The 23,268-nt window shown below is 38.7% G+C and overlaps 1 protein-coding gene across 2 annotated transcripts in view; it reads left to right on the top strand.

Annotated features, from left to right (window-relative positions):
* LOC122793168 (centromere protein C-like) overlaps positions 1-23,268 on the top strand; it is a 546,145-nt gene that overhangs the window by 164,139 nt on the left and 358,738 nt on the right. For both annotated transcript variants that reach the window (XM_044060985.1, XM_044060986.1), the window contains exon 3: positions 23,104-23,192. In XM_044060985.1, coding sequence (XP_043916920.1) covers positions 23,104-23,192 — 89 coding nt within the window. The remainder of the gene's footprint in view (positions 1-23,103; positions 23,193-23,268) is intronic.

The following is a 23,268-nucleotide window of genomic DNA, read 5'->3' as shown; positions in this document are numbered from 1 at the left end:
AAATGGGTATCCCACAAAGCTCTATTCTAGGCCTCTTATTTTTAACATTTTTACTAACCAACTCCCTGCATCCTGGTCTCATTCATCCCTCATACTTTATGTGGAGGACTCCACTATCATCACCATTGCTGACAATCCTTCTGATTTGCTTTTCCTAACTCAAACTTCCTTTAACTTCGCTGAAACTTGGCTTACTGACAACCAGTTCATCCTTAACCCTAAAAAGACAAAACTCCTTCTATTCTTACCCAAAACGTTCTACCATCTTAAATCCTTTTTCACCATCTTTTTCTTAAACAACACCATAATCTCAACTGAACCCCACGCGCAAAGCTCCTTGGTGTAATTACCTACAAACAACTTAAATTCAGTCTCCATGTGCACAACTGTATAAAGAAAACCCATCAAAAGCTTGGCTTACTTTAGAGAAACCACAGGTTCCTCACCTCTAACTCCAGAATCTCACTTGCCTAGGCTTATCTCCTTCTTAACCTCCTATACTGCTCTCAGTTCCTTACTAATTTTCAGTCCTCTCTTCTATCCAAACTTGAAACCACATATAAGAAAGTAGCCAGATTTGCAGCTAACATTCCACCTAAATCTTGTCATTGTTTTGTTCTCCAGAATCTCAGCTAGTTAGAATTTCCTAACCAACTCGTATATTCTCAACTTCTCATCATCCACTAAATAAGTCCACCTCCTGCCCTAGCATATCCTCTCTTGTCTCCCTCTATAACCCACCACGCTGCCTCAGAAGCTCAGACCAATTATTCTTACAGATTCATAAACCAAAAAAATCAGTAGGACAAAACCTATATTGTTATCTTCCTGCTCTGTCATGGAATAAACTTCCCATGGCCTTAGAAATATCACCCATGCACAAGAATTCAAGACAGCTCTCAGACATCTACACAGCACCAGGAGATGTCACTGTAACCATCCCACCTAAAATTCCTCCCCTCCCTCACATTCCTCTATGTCACTTCCTTTCCCACAAACATGCTAACTATTCTAACTTCTTGGGCATTACAACAACATTCTACTACTGCTGTCTACACCACTGCAAATTCTGTTCCCAATAATCTTATACTAATCTTCCTTTTCCCTCCTCTACCTTTCTCTGTTCCCTTCTTGCTACCACTTGAAAAACTAACTTCCAAGTCTCTCTTACTAGACCACCAATAAGTTCTTCTGCATGTTTGCTACCTTGCTCTTACCAAATGCTCCTCTTTACCCACTTCTAACTTGTAATCCCATTTTCAATTAACGTCTCTTCTTGTAATACAATTGGCCATCGATTAACCTTTGTTGTATATGCATTTTATTGTATCTTGTATTCAGATTTGTTATTCTGTACTACAAATATCTTACCTGCACAATTTGACCTTGGAAATTCATTCTTGTATAATTTGTTTGTGTGAACCTGTGTATTTTTTTTCTCTGTACTGTGAATGTTTGACTTTATTATTTGTCCTCTGAATGTAATTTTTGTACATTTTTTTACTTTGGAGCTTTTCTCCCCGCGCCTCTGCTGAAAAAAGGCACTAGCTTAGAAAGACTAACCCAGTCAACAAATGTCAAATAAATAAATGGAGCAGTTATAACAGGGAAACTTACCTTTCTTTTTTCTAATAAAACCAGATTTCCTACAAACCATATCCTTATAACATAACTGCTGTTTCAAATTTCTGCGTTTCTTGTACAGTTTATACCTTCTTGTAATAATTTAGTTGGCCGACTGTTTCACTGGCGATGACTTTGCAGTCAGTGCCTTTTTCTTACTAGGAGGAAGTCTACCTGAGTTGCATGTTGGCCACTCTTGTATGTGATCTTATCTCTATGTCTCTCTTTCTGAAACATGTGTAGGCTACTATCAAACCATTTGTTAGACAGAGGTCTAGAATGGCCTCTGCTTCTTTATTCCATTTGCCGTACCAATGTGGATGCAGGTAATACTCATATCTTGTTCTGTCTGTCCCGATATATGCATTCAAGTCACCCATTATCAACACCAGTTCATGTTGTTTTGCTTTAGCTGGTAGGTCCTACAACTGCTGTTTGAATACACTCTTCTCTTCATTATCACAGCCCTGCTGTGGGAACATAGGCTGAAATTATGGTTACTGCCCTATCGTTAGGTTGGAGCCTGATTGCTATGAATCTGTCACTAATTCTGATGACATCCCACACTGCCTTCTGAAACTTTTCTTTCACTACAGTTCTCACACCATTTGTAGTCCGTCTTCCTCCTGAGTAGTAGACTTTTAATTTCAAGCCAAGTGGCTTTGCTGCACTGCCATTACATATGTTGGATGTCCAGCCTTCTCTGTACCATCATGTCATACACATCCAGGTTCCATCCTGTCACTGAACCTACATTAAGTATTGAAAGTTTTTATGTCCAGCTTCTTTCAACAGACCTATCCAATGTAACCCAGGCTGGGCAACTGGACACTGGCCGGCCAGTAGTTTATTGACCTAAGGCTGCTGGGCTTTATGGCAGGGACACACTGGCCAGTAGAGGCGCATATACCCCTCCCACCGTTGGCATGAGTCCCTGACGTAGGTCGGGTCCTCAGCCCACTCATCACAATACCCATGCCCATTTGGCAACCTTAGTCAACATGACTTAATCACTTAGAGCTGTGTTTTACACAGTTTGGTGACTATCCCTGCCACGGCATGCAGTCTGTGATCAGTGTTCTATGTTGAGGTTACTGCGCACCATAGTAGGTGCCTGAGTCAGTTGGTCTATACAACTCTTCCCCATATAGGGGCCATGTAGAGTCTGTGCTGCTGCCCACAACTCCATTCATTGGTGAGCTTGAGATGGAAACACTCAGCATGTTTTTTGGAGGTGGGAGGAACCCTACAGAGACACAGGGGAGCATGCAAACTCCAAACATGCATTGGCCCGAGGTAAGGATCAAATCTTGTACCTTGTGAATCTGAGGTAAACACCTTAACCCTTTTGTCAACTGGTCTTCTCTCTTAATTGTCATTAGTAAAATGCAATGTGAAAATGTTTGTATTCTCTTTAGTATTGCATACAAGTCAGGTTTCTTCATCCAGTGGAGAAGGTGTGGTTGACAGTAAATGGAGTTGATGGAATTTATTTTGGGTGTAAGAGGGCAAAAATGAAGTGGAATAAGTTGATTCTGTCCACTGAACAATGTGGTTTTATGATCACCTTATTAAGACTCGTGTACTTATCTCAAGCAGAAGGTTGTAAATTGAAATAAAAATGGATGTTGATGAGAAATGTGTGTGGGGTGGTCATGATTTAAAGAGAAATTAGCAGTTTTAGACACAGGTCCTTAAGGAAAGTAGTGATGTCTAAAATTTAGACACAAGTCCTTAAGGAAAATAGTAACATCTATATAGAATAAAATGCGTCCTCAGTTTAGAAGAAAATGAGCTAAGAGTAGAGTTGTTTGATTTAATAGAGATAGACATATTAAGACCAATGAAAGAAATAGACTGCAGAAGGTCAATAAAACCCCAAAATTCAGAAATTTGATAAAACAAATGAACACAGTAATTGTAAAAGGACTGTCCATAGAGATCCATGCGATATAACAAAAGTAAACAGGATATATTACTTTGCAGCTAAATTAATAACAGATAAAATTCTTCCACAAGAACACAGGGTAGTAAGGGAAAAGAAGGGGACAAATCAAATACCATCATGGAAGTACTTGAATAGAGAAAACTGTAAAGCAGTTATGACAAGAAGTATCACTGTTAGAAGAGTATAGACGAGGGAACAACATCAACAAAAATATTCAGAAAGATAGATGTGATAAAAGCAATGTGCAGTATTATAATGGATCAGGATTTATGTACTATTGCAAATAATAAACTAAAAATATCAACACGGGCAGAAAAACATAGAAGATACACAGATAAATATAAAGGAAAGGTACAAAATAAGCAATTTATTGATGACCCAAAAATGTTTTATAGAGAATTGGGAAACAAGGTAAAGGAATTGAAGGGCCACCAAAAAAAGAAAAAAATATATATATTTTGGAGAAATATTTATGAAGATCCTGTAGAGTATAACAACAATGCTAAATGGATAAAAGAAGTAAAATAAAGAATAAGAAGTTTAAAGATACAGGGTATGAAATGGGATGAGGTAACAGCCAGAGAGAATGAAACAAAGTTGAGAAAACCTTCCAATTGGAAAACCCCAGCCCCAGATGCAGTACCTAACTTTTGGTTAAAAGTACTAACATCTTTGCATGAAGATTTAGCCATGAGTACTAGGATTACCTAATTTGAGGGGGTATTTTAGGGCAACACAGTTAAGGCTCTTATACATAGCACAAGCAGAAAACTATAATTCCAAATGGAAAGGAATGATGTTGACACAGGGATGAAGCTCAAGAAATAAGAAGAGGTTGGGATTTTGAATGCAGACTCTTAAGGAGAACAACCAAAATCATACGGAGTATTATATTCATAAAAATAGCAGGGAGTATTCTAAGAACCAAACCAGCAAAAGAATGGAGAAAAGGGATGTTGCCGATAGGGATGACTGTGGTCAAGGAATGCAGATAATAGGCAAGATGGGGCTGGAATGTATTGGAGAAAACTGGCAAAGAAACCAAGCTATTGGGAGGAAATAACTACAAAGGGAAAAGTAATAGAATGGGAAGAGGCCAAGAATGTATTTGGACTGCAGGTTAGAGATTGCCTTCCCTATCAAGGATTGATATCAGAATATAGGCAAAGAGAAAGAAATAGGGGGCTCCTAAATGAAAGACCAGAACTGGTAGAGTTTTTAACAGAATATAGAACAGAAACTGCCATTAAAGAAGGAATGATTAGTAAAGCATATAAAATATTGCATGATAATTATAAGAACCAATCAGAGGAACTTAGAAAGGATTGGGAGGAGAGACTGAATAAGCAATTCACAAAGAGACAATGGAGAGATATATGTATAGCTCCCAAATATGCAACAAAGTCTAGAAGATTTAGGTTCTTTGCCTGGAAGTGTTTACATAGGTATTTTTATATCCCAAGTAGACTCCAAATAATTTTTCCTTGGGTGGATAGCAAATGTTGGAGGTGTGACGGGCAAGAAAGAAGTAGCTGGGGACATATTTTTTGGGTGTGTAATGAGCTGGCAGACATTCAGGCTTCCCTGCAGACCACTCTGTAAGAGATGCTGGGTGAGCAGATTGGACTGACTGGGGAGATGATTTTTTGAGTTATGCTACAAAATTGGAATTGCCTAGACAGAGTAAAACATTGCTGAGTCTAATTGTGGTGGCTGCCAAAAAAGCAATTACTAGAAAATGGAAATCAAAGTCTAGTCCAACTTTACTAGAAGTAGTGAATGTAGTAACAGAGATAAAACAATTGGAATTGGGATCTTTAGAAAATGGAAGGAGCAAATTACATAGGAAAAAATAGGAATTGTGGGAACAATATATGCAGAGCAAGAAGGATATTCAAGAGGCAGGATTTGAATGAGCCATATATTGCTTAACTGACATTGACTGGATGGATTATAAATGATGTATAATGTTTGCAAGTACAGTTTGTTTCAGTGGTGTCTGTGATATAAACTGTTTGCAACTAAAGTGGTATCAAAAAGATTTAACCGTGAGTAAGAACTATTTATATGTGTACCCGAACAGACACCTACCTGGCTAACAACAGGAAAAACAACGGTTTTACTTAAGAGTGAAACTGCAAACTACCCTAAAAATTATAGACCAATAACTTGGCTACCGACAACGTATAAATTATACACTGGAATTGATGCTGACCGAGTTTATAATCATTTTGAGGAAAACGCAGTTATGGCAATAGAAAAAAAGGGCAATAAAAAAAGTCATATGGAACAAAGGATCATTTGTTGTTAAATAAAGTTACAATGTAGAACTGTAAAAGGGGAAGAATGTAAGTATGGCATGGACTGACTACAAAAAAGCATTTGACAGTATCCCATATTCATGGATAGAAGAGTGCTTAAAAATGTATAATGTAACACCCTACACTGATAAACTACATCACAGCGACCATGAAACAGTGGCAAACCACTTTGCAGTTAAGCCATGATAAAGGACAAATTATTATTCCAGGGAGAAAAATCCAAAGGGGGATATTCCAGGTGACACTCTGTCACCGTTGCTCTTTTGCCTTGCCCTCAACCAATTAAGTTCTCTGCTTTGCAGATTCGGTCATGGCTGTAATTTGGCTCCTAGAAAACAGCAAAGTGTAAAGGCTTCTCATCTTCTCTTTGTCAATGATTTAAAACTGTATAGCTCATCAGATGAGGAACTGAAAGCACAACTGCAAGTAGTAAAACTTTTCAGATGATACAAGAATGTCCTTTGGTCTTGATAAATGTGCAGAAGCAGCCTTTAAAGCAGGAAAGTTGCAGTGCTAAGAAAACAGTTTGGGACAAGAATGCGATATAAAGGAACTTGAGCAAGAGAGAATGTATAAATATTTGAGAATTGATGAAGGATCAACGATAAAACATGAACAAATGCGAATAAATCTTAGTAAGGAATATTTTAGAAGACTTAAATTAATTCTGAAAACAGCATTGACATCTAGGAACAAAATTCAAGCTATAAACCAATTTACTCTTCCTGTCCTAACTTACAGTTTTGGAGTGATTGACTGGCCTCAAAAGGTGTTGGATAGATTAAATAGGAAAACAAGAAGGATGCTTCATGCTCATCAAATGATTTATAAAAATCAGTGTATAACAAGATTCTTTATTCCCCATTTTGAAGGAGGTATGGGCCTCCTTGAAACTGATTACTTGTATAGATCTGCAATCGTAGGACTGCATACATATCTGCCAACCTCACAAGACCCAAACATAGTAAACATTTTGAAGCATGAGGAGAATAAATCTAAAATTACTTCCCTGCTTAGTCTAGTAGAAGCATATCGGCGTCAAGCCGGAATGGAAATCAAACCAGAAGTAGATAAAAATCAGGCAGCAGCTGAATGTGCCAAAAATAAAAGAAAGAATATAAGGTGAAGGATCAGATGAGAAGGCAATAAATGTGGAAAATGCATAAATATATTTACAAGTATAGAAAACTCCTAGAAAAACCTCATGTTGATCAGGATCAAATGCAGGAATGGTTAATGAGAGGCAAATTCAAACCAAAAGGTCAAAGGGTATTGGCAGCCCAAGATAGTGGGGTACATACACGTGGATTTACAAAGTCCATTGAACATGTGGGAGAAACAGACAAATGTAGGTTTTGTAAAACAAAATTCGAAACAGTCGCATACATTGTTGCTGGTTGTGCCATACTCATGGCAGAAGGACTGTATACTGAAAGGCATAATAATGTGGCAAGACTGTTGCACTGGGGATTGTGCAAACATAGTATTAAAGTGGTTTAAAAACTCTGGAAACATGAGCCACAAAGCATCATAAAAAATGATGGTCTACATCACATGGGATCACCCATTACCAACAGTTCAAAAGATAGATGCGAGAAAACCAGATATAGTGGTCCATGAAAAGTAGACAAAAGTAGCATTGATCATTGAAATTGCTACACCCAGTGAGTGCATTGTGTTGCGTACAGAGAGACACAAAGTTATAAAATATCAGGATTTGCAGGCAGAAACAAGTGCAATGTGGAAGAAAGATACCCAGACAGTTCCAATAGAAGTAGGAGCAACAGGTCTTATAAAAAATAATCTACAGTCGTATTTAGATATGTTACCAATACATGTAACTCTATACAAATTGCAGAAGGAGTCATTACTCTGCACATTGCGGGTGCTGCGAAGAGCACTTTTGGCTGACATCAAAGATTGAAACAGTACTAATTTCATGAACTTTAATCGTACTTTGACTTAGGAATGGGGTCCATTCCCATCATGGTATTAGAAACCCAAATGAATTGGAGACCTTAAAAAATATATATTGTATGCATAAAGTATCAGAAAGTTTTCTAAAAACTAAGCCAGCATGGGAATATAGAAATGAGATTTTTACCAAAATAAATGCGTACAAGTAGGGGTTTAGAAAATAGGTAAAATGGTGCTGAAATTTACTGGAGGAAATTAGCAAAGGAACCAATGTATTTGATCAAGTAACTGGAGAAGGAAGGAGAATGTGATGAGGATAAGCATGACAAACTATAAAAGTTGTGCTTGGAGGAGATTAGAAAACATTGGGGGAGAGAATAGAAAGAAAAATGACTAAGAATCAGTGAGAAGAAAGCTGTAAGGCTTCCATGTATGTAGAAATGTCCATACGTTTCAAGATTTTTGCATGGATATTGTTAAATCCCAGGTGAACTTCAGAAAAAAAAATTTCCTCAGGTTGATAGTAAATGTTGGTGATGAGGAAGAGAGAGAGGAAACTGTGAGCATGTATCGAGTATGTGATGATTTGGTCTATAATTCTCTGCAGAGTACTTTGACATAACTATTGAGGGAATAAATTGTGGTAAATGAAGGAAATGATTCTTTGGATCTGGGTAGAATATCTGATTTGTCTAGGAATGGTAAGACCTTATTACGGTTAATGGTATTTGTAGCTGAAAGAAGGTTACTAATAAATGGAAATCAAACCCTAAACCAGCTGTAATGGAAGTTTTAAATATTGTAAAAGGGGTAAAATAACTGGATGTGAGATTTTTAAAAATGTTGATGGAGTAGATTTTGTAGGAATAAAGGGAATCTGTAGGAACACTACGCTTGGAAGGAGGAATGAAGTTAAAGGGAAGGTAGAATCTGAGCAATTTAGGTATTGGAGCAAAAGAAAACTGTTGACATGGGTGTATACTGTAAATTGGTAGTAATGAAAACTGTATTGCAGATTCTTTTCTTTTGTATTAGTGTATGTGAACCCATGTTGGAACCTAACGTGATGCTTTAATAAAGATGTTATAAACAGATATAAAGTAGATAGAGTAGAAAGTCTTGCTCCAAGTTAAAAAAGAGGATTGAAGAGCCTCCTGTTGCTTATTCCCTTTATGCAGTCCCTGAAATATGTAATAAAATTATATCTGAACATTCTGTATTTAAAGTAATGAAACTAGGAAATGTTTCTTCAATCTCTTATGAAAGTTAAAAAAAAGTTTTATAACCTTCACATGCTAGGCTATGAAGTCCTTTCAAAGACATTCATACTTGGCCATTGAGATAGACAACAAGATGATTGTTGAGGGATTCTTTAAAGTGACATCATCCTTCTGTAGTACCAAGGTGGTCAAATGCATCTCCTCATTTCCAGGTTTCTCTGACAGGTTTTTCCATTTGTCTTTACCAGCATTAATTCAGGTGTCTGTCCCATGTAGGCCACAATTCAACCAAGAGGAAGCACTGTGAACATTGACAGAACTGTCAGCATTGATTGTGGTCTTGATATAGGCAGGGATCTCAAACTTGAAGACCTCTGGCCATGAACAGCCCCCAAACCATTATAGTTCTGGGTAAAGCAAGCTGTTTCACTTCATTTGTAGTTGCAGTGACTGTCCTTTTTCTTCTGGAGATCATGACCTTCAGCTGGGTTTGCTAGTACTTGAACAGTCTGCATGGTCATACGAGTCTGAAACCTCTGTTCTAAAGGGTGCATTTTTCACACTTCCCATGTTTGAAATTGACATTGCTATTGGTGTCAAGTACTTTACCACTGATGCTGTCAGTTGTGGCAGTCTCTCTGGCTCCAGGGTAGGGAGCTTGACAAATTTCAGACTTTTGACTATGATTTCATTGGGGCATTGTTTGCTATTTCTAAGGTCATATTGGTTTTGAGACTCCCCAACATTGAGCTCTGGATCAGCAAGCCTTTCATATCAGGGGTTGATCTCTCATGGGATCAGATCAATATTCTTACCCTTGGTCGAGATATCAGCCTTAGTGGGATCTGATCTAAGGCACGTGTAGACAAATCTATCGGCCTTGAGCATGGCACTTGCTACTCTTCGGACCTGTTTTGAATATGATTTCAACATCAAGAAGTGACACATCTTTGCTTGCCATTTTTGTCATCCAACATCTTCCACAACATAACTATCTGAGTGCCTCCGCTGGATAACTCCCTCAAACTGGTTCATGTCAGACTTCTTCATTCTCAGCCATGTCACCTCTGAAAGCTGATAAGAACCACAGGGCTGAAGGAGAGAGGTATGTGGTCTCCTCTTAATAGTCCTCCAACCCAATTATTGACAAGCATGAAGCTGACTCCTGCCATGCCCCATACAGCCCTATGGTCAAGAATGTCCTGGAAACAAGACAAAAAGGGTGATGACCCACAGACCCTATGACTTTTCTCATTAAATCCTGCAGGAGGCATTTCAGTATGCCAGACCTCTTTATAGATGATTCCCCAAGCTGACCAGATGTTGCATCTTGTTAGTCATACAGCATGGGAAAATCATGACAATTGGTGTCTGTCCTGAGAAGGATGCACACATTCCTCCATCCTCCCAGGGATTCCATTGTTGCTGCAGTTGCCCTTAAAAAAAGGCTGTCCATTCCCCATATAAAGACCTTAGTGTTATGAACAGGTTCACTGAGATTACATACCCGTCATATTCATCGTGAGAGAGGGCTGCAAATTAATAATCTCACATGTTAAGATTTCAGTGATAAATGGTTGATGTGGTGAGGCAATCACTGAAGGGTTTCCCTGATGAAGGTGTCAAGTACTTATTGCAGTCTCAGATGGCAACTGTGTCATCTGGGTGCATCCTCACCATGCACCTGTCTCAGTGCTGTAAATAGTGCAGACTGAGATCTGCAGGCAGAGGTTTTGCTCTTCACCATCATATTGGTTTGTGTCTTAAGACCTTTCTAAAGGTACCATGGCAACCTGGGGTTTTAAACTAGTTCATTCCCAAAGAGTCATTTTGAATGGTCATTTCACTGCCTGCCTTTCCCTGTGTGCCAGAAAGAGGCTGGATTTGTTGTTCGGTCCTGCAGGTTACTTGCTTCAGTATAAAAAAATTAATAAGTAGTCAAGGCGGTTTCTACCCTTCTGATGGCAGCCAGTCATTATCGGTTCTAGTCACTTCCATTCAGTTTCTCCTCAGCCCTCAGGGTGTTAATACACCTCTATAGGTGCAGCAAAGTAGAGACTACAAGGGGGAAGGTGTTTCCATACCTGGATGACTGAGTATCAGCTGATTCAACATGACATGATCTACTTCCTGTTTTGGTCTGTCTTCACAGTATGATCTAGTCCTTGAGAGTCCCATTAAACAATACAGAGTTCAGATGGACCCTTTCCAGTTGCTGACGTTCATTGGAATTGGATGTATACTGGAGATATAATCTGTTGGCCAAATCTACCTTCAGGCAGAATTCTCTCCATATATAGTGTGTTGCTTCATATCTTTAAACTATCTCATTCCCTGTCTCACTTTGCCTGTAAGCCTTGAAACAAATGGCAACAGCTATTTAGATGGTTCAGAATGCCAGTTTTATTTATTTATTTAACATTTGTTTACTGGTAAAGTCCAACTTGGAACAAAGCCAATTTTCATCAGAGGCCTGGAGAGAAATGCTCCAGATGCATATCTTTGTAACTTGGGAGGAAACCAGAGCACCCGGAGGAAACCCACACAAATACAGGGAGGACATGCAGACTCTGCACAGAAGGCACACCAGCCAAGAATCGAACCCGAGAACCTCTTGCAGTGAGGTGATAATGCTACCACTGACAGTTATACTTGCTTGTTCTTCAGTGGACATTAAAATCCAGTGGTCTCAGTTATTGTTTTGCAACCCCCTCTTTTTGCTAATATTGTACTCCTTTTCTTGGAAAAGAGCTACTTATTTAATTCCCCTTTCTTTGAGAAAATAGGAATCTACCTTCAATTTTTGGTTGACATATTTATGACATGGAAAGGTTCTGTGGTGGAACTAAATGATTTTGTGCAGTATATAAGTTCCACTATTGAATTTAAGATTTATGTACACTACTGGACAAGATGAAATATCTTATTTAGATGTCAAGGTAATTAAAGATTATAGAAACAACAGATTTAAATCAAAGCTCTATAGGAAAGAGAAGTTTAGTAACGTATACTTGTGCTTCAATAGTAACCACCCGATGTTCTTCGTCTTCCCTTGCTGCAGTCCTGACAATTGGGTATAGTCCGCGTCCCAGTCGGCCCGAATACCAGAGTATAAGGCTGACGTCGGTCATGGCGCCTTAGACTGACGTCAGTACGTCAGGGTACTAATGCGCATGACCGACGTCATTTCCTCAGTCTTTTTTGCCGCATGGTCCGATGCAGAAGCAATTTTGCGAGTGCAGGTTGGCGTTCTGAGATTTTCCGAAACCGGAGTTTCAGACTGAATACAGAGTTGGCTAAGTAACCCCGTTGGGGAACATTTTGGTGGTTTCTTGCCTCAGTATTTAACCGGATGTCAGAAAAAGTGAATAACTGTATTTCTTGTGGGAAGCAGATACCGCATAGGGATTATCATACATTGTGTATACCTTGTTTAGGGCCTGAGCACGACGTTGTTGGTTGCCGCTCTTGTGCTAGATTTAACAAGCGCACTATTAAGAGGAGGCTTGATTGTGCTAGGTTAGTGTTTGGGAAGCATTGTAATTACACTATGCCGTCGGATGCTCCGGCGCCTGCTTCATCTAAGCGCAAGGACAAAACAGTGAAGCAAATACACTGGAATTGATGCTGAAATAAAGAGTTACAATGGGCCAATAAAAAGTCATATGGAACAAAGGATCATTTGTTGTTAAATAAAGTTACAATGTAGAACTGTAAAAGGGGAAGAATGTAAGTATGGCATGGACTGACTACAAAAAAGCATTTGACAGTATCCCATATTCATGGATAGAAGAGTGCTTAAAAATGTATAATGTAACACCCTACACTGATAAACTACATCACAGCGACCATGAAACAGTGGCAAACCACTTTGCAGTTAAGCCATGATAAAGGACAAATTATTATTCCAGGGAGAAAAATCCAAAGGGGGATATTCCAGGTGACACTCTGTCACCGTTGCTCTTTTGCCTTGCCCTCAACCAATTAAGTTCTCTGCTTTGCAGATTCGGTCATGGCTGTAATTTGGCTCCTAGAAAACAGCAAAGTGTAAAGGCTTCTCATCTTCTCTTTGTCAATGATTTAAAACTGTATAGCTCATCAGATGAGGAACTGAAAGCACAACTGCAAGTAGTAAAAACTTTTTCAGATGATACAAGAATGTCCTTTGGTCTTGATAAATGTGCAGAAGCAGCCTTTAAAGCAGGAAAGTTGCAGTGCTAAGAAAACAGTTTGGGACAAGAATGCGATATAAAGGAACTTGAGCAAGAGAGAATGTATAAATATTTGAGAATTGATGAAGGATCAACGATAAAACATGAACAAATGCGAATAAATCTTAGTAAGGAATATTTTAGAAGACTTAAATTAATTCTGAAAACAGCATTGACATCTAGGAACAAAATTCAAGCTATAAACCAATTTACTCTTCCTGTCCTAACTTACAGTTTTGGAGTGATTGACTGGCCTCAAAAGGTGTTGGATAGATTAAATAGGAAAACAAGAAGGATGCTTCATGCTCATCAAATGATTTATAAAAATCAGTGTATAACAAGATTCTTTATTCCCCATTTTGAAGGAGGTATGGGCCTCCTTGAAACTGATTACTTGTATAGATCTGCAATCGTAGGACTGCATACATATCTGCCAACCTCACAAGACCCAAACATAGTAAACATTTTGAAGCATGAGGAGAATAAATCTAAAATTACTTCCCTGCTTAGTCTAGTAGAAGCATATCGGCGTCAAGCCGGAATGGAAATCAAACCAGAAGTAGATAAAAATCAGGCAGCAGCTGAATGTGCCAAAAATAAAAGAAAGAATATAAGGTGAAGGATCAGATGAGAAGGCAATAAATGTGGAAAATGCATAAATATATTTACAAGTATAGAAAACTCCTAGAAAAACCTCATGTTGATCAGGATCAAATGCAGGAATGGTTAATGAGAGGCAAATTCAAACCAAAAGGTCAAAGGGTATTGGCAGCCCAAGATAGTGGGGTACATACACGTGGATTTACAAAGTCCATTGAACATGTGGGAGAAACAGACAAATGTAGGTTTTGTAAAACAAAATTCGAAACAGTCGCATACATTGTTGCTGGTTGTGCCATACTCATGGCAGAAGGACTGTATACTGAAAGGCATAATAATGTGGCAAGACTGTTGCACTGGGGATTGTGCAAACATAGTATTAAAGTGGTTTAAAAACTCTGGAAACATGAGCCACAAAGCATCATAAAAAATGATGGTCTACATCACATGGGATCACCCATTACCAACAGTTCAAAAGATAGATGCGAGAAAACCAGATATAGTGGTCCATGAAAAGTAGACAAAAGTAGCATTGATCATTGAAATTGCTACACCCAGTGAGTGCATTGTGTTGCGTACAGAGAGACACAAAGTTATAAAATATCAGGATTTGCAGGCAGAAACAAGTGCAATGTGGAAGAAAGATACCCAGACAGTTCCAATAGAAGTAGGAGCAACAGGTCTTATAAAAAATAATCTACAGTCGTATTTAGATATGTTACCAATACATGTAACTCTATACAAATTGCAGAAGGAGTCATTACTCTGCACATTGCGGGTGCTGCGAAGAGCACTTTTGGCTGACATCAAAGATTGAAACAGTACTAATTTCATGAACTTTAATCGTACTTTGACTTAGGAATGGGGTCCATTCCCATCATGGTATTAGAAACCCAAATGAATTGGAGACCTTAAAAAATATATATTGTATGCATAAAGTATCAGAAAGTTTTCTAAAAACTAAGCCAGCATGGGAATATAGAAATGAGATTTTTACCAAAATAAATGCGTACAAGTAGGGGTTTAGAAAATAGGTAAAATGGTGCTGAAATTTACTGGAGGAAATTAGCAAAGGAACCAATGTATTTGATCAAGTAACTGGAGAAGGAAGGAGAATGTGATGAGGATAAGCATGACAAACTATAAAAGTTGTGCTTGGAGGAGATTAGAAAACATTGGGGGAGAATAGAAAGAAAAATGACTAAGAATCAGTGAGAAGAAAGCTGTAAGGCTTCCATGTATGTAGAAATGTCCATACGTTTCAAGATTTTTGCATGGATATTGTTAAATCCCAGGTGAACTTCAGAAAAAAAATTTCCTCAGGTTGATAGTAAATGTTGGTGATGAGGAAGAGAGAGGAAACTGTGAGCATGTATCGAGTATGTGATGATTTGGTCTATAATTCTCTGCAGAGTACTTTGACATAACTATTGAGGGAATAAATTGTGGTAAATGAAGGAAATGATTCTTTGGATCTGGGTAGAATATCTGATTTGTCTAGGAATGGTAAGACCTTATTACGGTTAATGGTATTTGTAGCTGAAAGAAGGTTACTAATAAATGGAAATCAAACCCTAAACCAGCTGTAATGGAAGTTTTAAATATTGTAAAAGGGGTAAAATAACTGGATGTGAGATTTTTAAAAATGTTGATGGAGTAGATTTTGTAGGAATAAAGGGAATCTGTAGGAACACTACGCTTGGAAGGAGGAATGAAGTTAAAGGGAAGGTAGAATCTGAGCAATTTAGGTATTGGAGCAAAAGAAAACTGTTGACATGGGTGTATACTGTAAATTGGTAGTAATGAAAACTGTATTGCAGATTCTTTTCTTTTGTATTAGTGTATGTGAACCCATGTTGGAACCTAACGTGATGCTTTAATAAAGATGTTATAAACAGATATAAAGTAGATAGAGTAGAAAGTCTTGCTCCAAGTTAAAAAAAGAGGATTGAAGAGCCTCCTGTTGCTTATTCCCTTTATGCAGTCCCTGAAATATGTAATAAAATTATATCTGAACATTCTGTATTTAAAGTAATGAAACTAGGAAATGTTTCTTCAATCTCTTATGAAAGTTAAAAAAAAGTTTTATAACCTTCACATGCTAGGCTATGAAGTCCTTTCAAAGACATTCATACTTGGCCATTGAGATAGACAACAAGATGATTGTTGAGGGATTCTTTAAAGTGACATCATCCTTCTGTAGTACCAAGGTGGTCAAATGCATCTCCTCATTTCCAGGTTTCTCTGACAGGTTTTTCCATTTGTCTTTACCAGCATTAATTCAGGTGTCTGTCCCATGTAGGCCACAATTCAACCAAGAGGAAGCACTGTGAACATTGACAGAACTGTCAGCATTGATTGTGGTCTTGATATAGGCAGGGATCTCAAACTTGAAGACCTCTGGCCATGAACAGCCCCCAAACCATTATAGTTCTGGGTAAAGCAAGCTGTTTCACTTCATTTGTAGTTGCAGTGACTGTCCTTTTTCTTCTGGAGATCATGACCTTCAGCTGGGTTTGCTAGTACTTGAACAGTCTGCATGGTCATACGAGTCTGAAACCTCTGTTCTAAAGGGTGCATTTTCACACTTCCCATGTTTGAAATTGACATTGCTATTGGTGTCAAGTACTTTACCACTGATGCTGTCAGTTGTGGCAGTCTCTCTGGCTCCAGGGTAGGGAGCTTGACAAATTTCAGACTTTTGACTATGATTTCATTGGGGCATTGTTTGCTATTTCTAAGGTCATATTGGTTTTGAGACTCCCCAACATTGAGCTCTGGATCAGCAAGCCTTTCATATCAGGGGTTGATCTCTCATGGGATCAGATCAATATTCTTACCCTTGGTCGAGATATCAGCCTTAGTGGGATCTGATCTAAGGCACGTAGACAAATCTATCGGCCTTGAGCATGGCACTTGCTACTCTTAGGACCTGTTTTGAATATGATTTCAACATCAAGAAGTGACACATCTTTGCTTGCCATTTTTGTCATCCAACATCTTCCACAACATAACTATCTGAGTGCCTCCGCTGGATAACTCCCTCAAACTGGTTCATGTCAGACTTCTTCATTCTCAGCCATGTCACCTCTGAAAGCTGATAAGAACCACAGGGCTGAAGGAGAGAGGTATGTGGTCTCCTCTTAATAGTCCTCCAACCCAATTATTGACAAGCATGAAGCTGACTCCTGCCATGCCCCATACAGCCCTATGGTCAAGAATGTCCTGGAAACAAGACAAAAGGGTGATGACCCACAGACCCTATGACTTTTCTCATTAAATCCTGCAGGAGGCATTTCAGTATGCCAGACCTCTTTATAGATGATTCCCCAAGCTGACCAGATGTTGCATCTTGTTAGTCATACAGCATGGGAAAATCATGACAATTGGTGTCTGTCCTGAGAAGGATGCACACATTCCTCCATCCTCCCAGGGATTCCATTGTTGCTGCAGTTGCCCTTAAAAAGGCTGTCCATTCCCCATATAAAGACCTTAGTGTTATGAACAGGTTCACTGAGATTACATACCCGTCATATTCATCGTGAGAGAGGGCTGCAAATTAATAATCTCACATGTTAAGATTTCAGTGATAAATGGTTGATGTGGTGAGGCAATCACTGAAGGGTTTCCCTGATGAAGGTGTCAAGTACTTATTGCAGTCTCAGATGGCAACTGTGTCATCTGGGTGCATCCTCACCATGCACCTGTCTCAGTGCTGTAAATAGTGCAGACTGAGATCTGCAGGCAGAGGTTTTGCTCTTCACCATCATATTGGTTTGTGTCTTAAGACCTTTCTAAAGGTACCATGGCAACCTGGGGTTTTAAACTAGTTCATTCCCAAAGAGTCATTTTGAATGGTCATTTCACTGCCTGCCTTTCCCTGTGTGCCAGAAAGAGGCTGGATTTGTTGTTCGGTCCTGCAGGTTACTTGCTTCAGTATAAAAAAATTAATAAGTAGTCAAGGCGGTTTCTACCCTTCTGATGGCAGCCAGTCATTATCGGTTCTAGTCACTTCCATTCAGTTTCTCCTCAGCCCTCAGGGTGTTAATACACCTCTATAGGTGCAGCAAAGTAGAGACTACAAGGGGGAAGGTGTTTCCATACCTGGATGACTGAGTATCAGCTGATTCAACATGACATGATCTACTTCCTGTTTTGGTCTGTCTTCACAGTATGATCTAGTCCTTGAGAGTCCCATTAAACAATACAGAGTTCAGATGGACCCTTTCCAGTTGCTGACGTTCATTGGAATTGGATGTATACTGGAGATATAATCTGTTGGCCAAATCTACCTTCAGGCAGAATTCTCTCCATATATAGTGTGTTGCTTCATATCTTTTAAACTATCTCATTCCCTGTCTCACTTTGCCTGTAAGCCTTGAAACAAATGGCAACAGCTATTTAGATGGTTCAGAATGCCAGTTTTTATTTATTTATTTAACATTTGTTTACTGGTAAAGTCCAACTTGGAACAAAGCCAATTTTCATCAGAGGCCTGGAGAGAAATGCTCCAGATGCATATCTTTGTAACTTGGGAGGAAACCAGAGCACCCGGAGGAAACCCACACAAATACAGGGAGGACATGCAGACTCTGCACAGAAGGCACACCAGCCAAGAATCGAACCCGAGAACCTCTTGCAGTGAGGTGATAATGCTACCACTGACAGTTATACTTGCTTGTTCTTCAGTGGACATTAAAATCCAGTGGTCTCAGTTATTGTTTTGCAACCCCCCCCCCCTCTTTTTTTTGCTAATATTGTACTCCTTTTCTTGGAAAAGAGCTACTTATTTAATTCCCCTTTCTTTGAGAAAATAGGAATCTACCTTCAATTTTTGGTTGACATATTTATGACATGGAAAGGTTCTGTGGTGGAACTAAATGATTTTGTGCAGTATATAAGTTCCACTATTGAATTTAAGATTTATGTACACTACTGGACAAGATGAAATATCTTATTTAGATGTCAAGGTAATTAAAGATTATAGAAACAACAGATTTAAATCAAAGCTCTATAGGAAAGAGAAGTTTAGTAACGTATACTTGTGCTTCAATAGTAACCACCCGTTTCACCATAAAAGAAGTGTAGTAAAAGGTCAGCTTGTCAGGGTAGCACAGATGACCTCTGAGAGAGGATCTTTCTGGTGAATTGGAAATGATTTGTGGGTTATTTCCTGAAAGAGGGTTCCCTGGACCATTGCTTTCTGAAACAGAGAATGAGGTCATCAATGGGTGGAGTGTTAAATACTTGTCATTGTTAGGACTGGATAAATGAGGAGTAGGGCAAGCAAGTGCCATGCAGGATGTTAGCTTGCAAAGGGCCCAGTTTAATGACACAGAGGTTAACTGTAGCAGGTCACTAACCTTGAAGTTTAATCAGGATACAGCAGGAATTGTTAAAATTGATAAAAATATCGGGCCATTTTTTCAAATATGCCAAATGGCCTTGACAGTTTTTCTCAACCTTTGTTATACAGCTATAGAAAAGATTTTAGTATCAAAAACATTCTGGAATCAGGGTCAAACAAAGGACAAACTTGTGATAATATTTGGAAGACAGGTACTTACAAGTGTGGCGTGTGTCACCGATGTAAATATGTAGCTAAATATGGGGATTTATGTCTTCCTACTATGAGTATCCCCATGACCGCCAAAGGGTATTTCAGCTGTCATTCTGAAGGAGTGGTATATCTTGCTTACTGCCAAAAATGTTTTTGCTACTGTGTGTGCAAAGCAGAAAGGACTTTGAAAACTTGGGTATATGGACACTATTATTACATGTCTAGACAAATTGAAACTAATGCACTCTACAAACATACCAAACGTTGTGCTGACAGTTTATTTTTATTCTGGATAGTGGAACAGGTGGAGCCCAACCCTAGAGGTAGGCAATGGGAGACATTGTTGGAGTATGGAGAGTTAGTTTGACAGATAAGGCTTGATGCAAGTACCCCTTCAGGTTTAAAATATCTTATTGGGTCCCATTTCTGAAAATGAGGGCTGAGAAGCTGTAAGATGTCTTACCCAGGAATATTAATAACAAAATTCACAAGTTATTACTTAAAAGTTTTGATTCCAGCAATGTAAGTATTTTCAATATGGTTATTAAATGCTGCAGATACCAATATGTACACGTGTACTTAGTTGCCTATTTTTAACAAGATGTTTTATTCGAACTGTCATATCTAAAGTGTACTGTGGTTTTAACTTCAAGTGATGTTACCAATGGTTAACTGTTTTATTGTTGTTCCTCAAGTATAATGTATTTAAGGATTAGGAGTATGTTGTTATTTGTTATTCTGAGGAAGTCTCTGATTTTAGTCCAAAAAGCTCACTAACAAAAAAACTTTATTTGGATATGTTCCACCTTGAGTGATTTTTGCGAGAACCGTTATTCAAAGTAATTATGAAGTTCTAAACTAGAAAGTTGCTACAACAAAGTTGCCAAGTTTGCCACTAACACAAATACCAGTACACATCATTGTAAAACTCTGTATTCACTGCAATGGCTTGAACTTCCTAACCATCGTCATTATGTGCATCTGTTAACCATACACATCTTTCCTAAACTTTTAGCATGCCCAGCTCTCAGTCATATAGTGAATTTATATGTCTCCAATAGAACCTTGAGGTCTGTAGATAAAACTTCTAGCTGTTTCAAATCCATCCAATTTACAGAGTCAAAGCTTATATTCTTACTCAGTAGTTTAAATCTGGAACTCGCTTTTCCTTACAACTAGAATAACATCTAACCTGTCTTTCTTCAAGTCCTCCTTAAAAGAATACCTAAACAAAGCCTGGAGATGCTTCTGCTCCAATCCTGGCTGACATAACTTTGTAAATCCCCTTCCCCCTTTATTCACAATCCTTCTGTCTCTACCCTTCTTTTCACTGTATACGCAACTTATTCTTCCCCTATTATCGATCTACCCTCCATCCTTTCTCTAAATACTTCTTCCATTGTTCTCAGATATCCTAGCTCCTCTTAAATACTTCCTTTTATCTCATGTGCCCTAGCATATTTCACTCTCCACCCTAGCTTCCTTCAAGACTACTCAGCATTCCTCTTTCTTTTATACTCCCTACAGTCAATTCTCACTTAAACTCCTCTCTACACTCTACTCACCTCTTCTCTTAACTACATTTGTCTGCCTCCTTTCTAATATATTAACCAACTTTTGACAACAATTTTTCTCCAGTATTACTGTTAATGTTCTTTGCTAATGTAATGTATATACTGCTCAACAAGATATCTCAGTATCTAATCCCTTATATGAATTAATTGTAATATCCATTATTCTGTATCTTATGATAAATTACATACCCTCTATATAATTTGAGTAATATGAATGTTTATTTACTCGTATGAATGATAGCAACAGTAATTGCAACCGATCAAGTCTAGAGATTTTATCCAAGGGCCTTTGCTGAAAATGGGTACTTTTGGTCCAGATGGACTTTCGTGGTAAAAAAAAAATGTCAAATAAATAAATGATCCTCGGACTGTGAAAGGAATTTCAGGCAGGTCATTCTGGCAGAAATCTTCAGATATGTTTTCTACAGAACTAATATTTTCACAAATCTGGGTGGAAATGTGTCCCACATTTCCTTATGAGGACCAGATTTTGAGGTCTCTGCTCAGACGCATTGTCAATGTTTGGGATTGGGAGGTTCATCTTTGCATCCTTCTGATTACACTCATTCAGTAGGTGCCTCTGAAGTTACAGGAGATGTTATGCTCTTAATACTACCTCACTGATCATATTAGATTTGATTTTTCTTGCTTTACAGCATGTTCATGGTCTATCCATTCTGCTTGCTACCTGCGCTATAGACTCTCTATATACAGAACAATGGACATCTATGTCCAAATCAGGGCATGTTGAAACTGCATGTCTGGCGCCTGAGGTTAGAATCATGGCCATGTATGGTGTGTCAGATGAAGTTTTCTTGGCTGCCAAGAAACCAGATGTGAATGTCTTATACACCATCACCAAAACTGCTCACTTTGTGTGTGGTAGGTAAAGGATTTTGTCCCATTTCATTAAGGTTTCCTTCATCCCAAACAATTTGATGTTTTGTCCAGGTCTGGACTGAAGTTCTCCACTGCCAAGGTTCATCTTTATGGTATTTCAACATTTCATCATCCTATGGGCGACAAGACAATAGCCCAGGTGGATGTGACAAAGATCTCTCTTAAAGATGTTCTTCTCCACCGACCCATCGCCATCCCTCCTCTACTTTGAGATTTATAATTTTGTCTGGAAAGATTGACATTTTCTGTGTTTGAACACATGCCATCATGTGAAGTTTTCTATTCTGACATGTTGTCTTTCTGGTGGTTGTTACGTCCTCCTGGGAGTCTCTGAGTTATAATGTGTTTGGGGGGGGGGGGGTTACATTTTTATTTACTTAATCAGGTCACCTTGAGCACTAATCTATAGCTCTTGTTAAGGAAGGGGTATCTAGTGTTATCTTCAGCTAGTCTTTTCACTTTCTGGTTGTATTTCACAGGTGCAGCAAATCTGGGAGAGACTCCCTTGAACAGACAGCTACATCAGGACCAACAACTTTTTGTCACCTTTGCCAAGTGAAGACAGGATGAGCACACCTCAAAGCAGGTCATATCTGTCTCACTTGGGTTGTGTATCAGGCATTATTATTTTCTGGTAGACAAGCCCCTTATTGGTCCTTTTAGGCCTCATTCCACAAGGGGTGTTGCTTCCACATCTTCAAGAATGAGACTGTTGTGTGAGGAAGTAATCTGATTTTGGGTACACACACTTATGAAACAGTGCAGGTTTCAGCAGAGCAGACCTGCCACCCTGCTATGATGCTGAAATGAAGTCTGTTAATTCATCAGTTTGTACCCCTTGTTCCCCTTTAGTCCATCTTTAATACCTTGTAGCGGGACATTTTCCTACATTTACTGACCGTTTCCAGTCTTGAGGCCAGAAAAGAACAGAGGACAAAGGAAAGAACCCTTTTCTTTCGCAGACCTGTTTTCACTGTTGACATCAGAACAGAGGCGACAGAATTTTTTTTTCCAGCCATTGACTGCTTTGGAATTCAGAGCCAAACCCAGGATTCCCAATGACATCAGACTGACATCCTGGACTGATGACAGACCACCTTTAGAAGACTTGGTGTTATATTAAGGTTTCTAACATTTTTTTTGTGAGTTAAGTGATTAGTGATTAGATTTGATACTATAAACAAATATTAACCATGTAACTTGTGATTCTTTTTAATATTTGTGTTTAGCCCTTTCATTCATGGAAGTGGTCCGACATGCCATACTGCTCGATTCAGAAGTCCTATAGAGTCTCCAGTTGCTTTTCAGGATCAAACAGGTACTGTTGATTAGGGTTGAACATTGAACAGATGCCAAATTTAAAGTAAACTTCTGTTTCAGAAATCTAGCTGAAG

The sequence above is a fragment of the Protopterus annectens genome, chromosome 2.part0 (assembly GCF_019279795.1).
Source record: "Protopterus annectens isolate FY-2018-M chromosome 2.part0, PAN1.0, whole genome shotgun sequence".
In the NCBI taxonomy this organism is placed as follows: domain Eukaryota; kingdom Metazoa; phylum Chordata; order Ceratodontiformes; family Protopteridae; genus Protopterus; species Protopterus annectens.
The sequence above is the reverse complement of the archived record's forward strand: the minus strand, read 5'-3'. Positions and strand labels throughout refer to the sequence as shown.